This window comes from Hordeum vulgare, chromosome 3H (genome assembly GCF_904849725.1).
Source record: "Hordeum vulgare subsp. vulgare chromosome 3H, MorexV3_pseudomolecules_assembly, whole genome shotgun sequence".
NCBI lineage: Eukaryota > Viridiplantae > Streptophyta > Magnoliopsida > Poales > Poaceae > Hordeum > Hordeum vulgare.
Window position 1 is genome coordinate 610,948,986 of NC_058520.1, and position 3,725 is coordinate 610,952,710.

At 44.4% G+C, this 3,725-nt stretch overlaps 2 protein-coding genes across 2 annotated transcripts; one reads left to right on the plus strand and one right to left on the minus strand.

Annotated features, from left to right (window-relative positions):
• Positions 1-1,014: 1,014 nt before the first annotated feature.
• Positions 1,015-1,871, minus strand: LOC123442270. The gene is made up of 3 exons (XM_045118299.1): positions 1,718-1,871; positions 1,377-1,630; positions 1,015-1,288 (listed from the first exon to the last, which is right to left on the minus strand). The coding sequence occupies exons 1-3, from the start codon at positions 1,869-1,871 to the stop codon at positions 1,121-1,123; spliced, it is 576 nt and encodes a 191-aa protein (XP_044974234.1). The 3' UTR covers positions 1,015-1,120.
• An 899-nt stretch (positions 1,872-2,770) lies between these two features.
• Positions 2,771-3,361, plus strand: LOC123442271 (protein CONSERVED IN THE GREEN LINEAGE AND DIATOMS 27, chloroplastic-like). Its single transcript, XM_045118301.1, has one exon. It carries the CDS (start codon positions 2,771-2,773, stop codon positions 3,359-3,361), a length of 591 nt encoding a protein of 196 aa, XP_044974236.1.
• The last annotated feature ends 364 nt before the right edge of the window (positions 3,362-3,725 follow it).

Here is a 3,725-nt window from a genome sequence, read left to right on the forward strand (position 1 = left end):
ACCTGTATATAGAAGTGCACTTTTAACAATGCAAGTAACCAACATACATCTTAAGAGGTTTGAAGCATATGCATGTAATCACCTGTTGGGTTCCCATCTGTTTGCTGAATTCTGCAAACTTTGCCATCATGTTTTTTTTCAAATTTCAATCTTGATGTTTTCGCTCCGCTTCCAACAATCTTTCCCTTTCAGCACGCTCTTCTTTTAACTTCCCCTCAAGTTGTTCTCTCTCAGCGCGCTCCAAGTTAATAATCTCTTGTGTGTTTGCACGCTCCGCTTGTAGTTGATCTTGTAAATCATTGATCTGGTGGCTGAGCTCAGAGTTTCGCTGCTGGAAGGCTGCTGTAGCACGAGCTTGCTCTTTAATCTGGATACGAATCCTTTCAGAACCAGTTGATGGTTTGGCCATGTATCCGTACCCACGAGGCTGCGATGACTTGCATTGCAGAGTGCCTTTGTAAGTGGTCTGGAAAATATTGTGTCTTTGCTCATCTGAAAGTGGACCTTGAGTTTCAATCTCTTTGTTTTTAACCTCTTCACATGCTTTGTCCTGAAAATGGAAAGAACAGTTATAAATATGGCATTATTTTAACATTGTAAAAGATGAAACAAGAACAACACGGTCCAATGCATGAATAACCCCAGCTGATGATGAAGCATGTCGAATGCACATCATTGAATAACTATAGAATATCAAAAGTCAGTGTACTCACATAAACATCCAGTGACTCTGTGTTAGACCATGTTCCATTCTTCGTGTGGGTGAGTTCCCACAGAGTAATACAATCTGGCTCTTCTCCAGTTTCCGGGTTTCTCTGCAAGTTATATAACAATGAGAAGATTGAAACATGAAACCATGTTTAGCAACGAGGCATAAATAATTAGTTAGACTCATACCTTCTCAAAACTTACTTGCGAGTAAGATTTTGATCCAATTATGTGTTTTATCTTTTGTTTCTTACGGTTATCGGTGTTCTTTTGGCTGCGTTCCTATCAATTCATGAAAACCAAATATAACGAGTCAAACAAGCCATTTCATCTTAACACATAGTAGACAAATTGTGTTCTTAGAGATAACCTGGAATTTTAAATCAGTGCCAAAGTACTCAATCATCCATTCTCATTCTTCTGGTTGTAAATCTTCCGGTAGATTAGCCAATCTAGCTGCATCTGTTTTGTATGCCTTGTAAGTGGAGCTTAGAGTTGATTGCCAGCCTCTGTACTGCTCTTTCGCAATTGTGAGTACCTTTTCTTCTGTGTCAGGTGTATCTTCCAGATCCCATCTATCCTGTAAAGCATACAACAAATGAACATACATAAGCACTACATTATAGATAGTAAAGTAAGATAACACATATGAAAAAGATTGTACGCACTATCATATCTGCAACAATGAGTCGATGTATGGTAGGGTTAATGTCCGACCACCTCCTTACTCCAATGAGTGGTAACTTTCTTTTCATTATGACTACCACGTCATCCTTGAATGAACGATAGTTCATTCCTACTGTACCACCCAATTTTTCAGAGAATGCAATATTTAGCTTTGCAGATCCATTGGCAAAACGCTTCTTAGATGCTTTAAAACCTTTTAGAACACCTCGCCCTTTCTTCTTCTGTCCACCAGCTTCTACATCCCACATCATACAAGAACTATTGTATTACTGGGTAGTAGATTGTAAGAAATGATGACACAAATATAAACTAAAGCAAGTACCATCCTGTAGTTGCGCACGGTTGCGGCGAGCATGGGATGGCCATTCTTCTAGTGCACACATGTCATTAGCAGACACTGGAGTGTCAGATTGGTCTTGAGTTCCTGTATAATGTTTAATATTTTTCAAGATTAAGCAATCCAGGATTTTCGGCATTGTAGCAAATGTTACAGATAGCTTAAATGCCATAAAAATTTCACCGGATCTCCGCTGTCCATGTTGGTTTTTATAAGTTGTTATACTTTCCATCCTTCTTAGCAGAACATATCCTTTCTTCACTGAACACAAAAAAAAAAAATAAGGGACTTAGCATTATCAATGTGCACCATTCAGATAAGTGATTAAGAATTAAGGATGTCGTGTACCTTGCAGAAAGGAGTCATGTGCATCATCTCTTTCCTCTGAAGTGTGAACATTACCTGACGCATCCCTAACTGCATGTTAATCCAAAATGTTAATTACCTACTCTGATATGGCATAAATTGAAGTGAATATAAATGTTATTACCAAGTTGTCGTTGTATTGTACTCGATCTCCTACCAGCAGGATCTTGTGTTGAATTCATCATTGTGTCATTCTGTAAGCAATATCATAATTTGAAAAAATATCGAAAGAAACACAAAACTTAAAGTAGGCATAAAAAATGATCGAAAAAATATCGATGATGGTCTTCTTTTGATCCTAGATGCTAGCTTGCGTAATCTATAGAGCAATCCACATTGACGCTACGTCCGCCTGATTAAGACGTACTACAATCATCAGTTAGCAAAATTGATTACATTCTCACATGCGAAGGATGTACCATTTGCTAGTATATAAATAGGTTTATCGACCTCCTGCTCCAGCTGGGAAACAAATATAAATAGGTTCATCGATTTGCTAGTAATTAAAGCATGAAGCACCACAATCCTGCTATTGCTATATTGGAGATAGTCTATAACAAATCACGTCAGATGTAGCACAGGAAAAAACAGAGGAAAGCAGCCTCTGTCAACAGGTCCAAGTAGCACAGGAAAAAACAGAGGAAACCTGCACTGCATCTCCCCTCCTTCCCCATGGCCGCCTCGCCCTCCCTCCACGCCCCCCGCCTCCTCCCGCTCCTCCGAACCCCGTCCCGAGCCTCGCCCTCCCTCCACGCCCCCCGCCTCCTCCCGCTCCTCCCGAACCCCGCCCCGAGCCTCGCCGGGCCCCGGCGCTGGCCGCGGAGGCGCCTCGCGACGACGAAGGCGCAGGCGGTGCCGTCGTCACGGAACGGCAGCTCAGCGGGTACGGACTGGTGCCCGGTGCCCCCGGAGCAGCGGCCCGAGAACGAGTACGAGGCGCTGGCCGCGTCACTGCCCTTCTCCTGGGCGGCGGGGGACCTGGTGCTCTACTGCTCCCGCCTCGCCTTCACGGGGGCCGCCTTCGCGCTCTTCGTCGGCCTCCCCGTCGCGGCTTTCGGCGGCCGCGGGGGCGCCGGCGGCGACGCCCTGCACCTCGTGCTCGGGGCCACCGGCTCCGGCATCCTCGCCGTCACACTCGCCGTCGTGCGGATGTACCTCGGCTGGGCCTACGTCGGGAACCGCACGTGCTGGCTGTCGCTGGTGGTGGAGGCGGAGACAAAGATACATCCGCCCTATAATGGTGATTGGATTTCTGTTCTATAATGGGAACCTCTGGTGGTTGAGGCGGAGACAGAGGTGATTGGATTTCTGTTCTATAATGGGAGGAGCTCGGGGGAAAGAACAACCTGAGACATTCCCCCTGCGGTTGACTCCGACGTGGTTCGCTGTGTTGACGCCGTCATGACGCCGTCGGAGGAGAGCTCAGATCCAATCATCAGTAAGACGCGGTTTAGAATAATAATCAGGGTAATAATCTTTTACGAATGTATTTAGCGGGAGGGTTAAATATAGGCTATTTTTTTGGTGGGAACTTTTAGCGGAAGCTAAATTTTTTTGACGCAAACTACACTACACCTAAATTAAGTGGTGGTAGAGTAATTTTATTGTTTTGAAAAAAGTAATTATT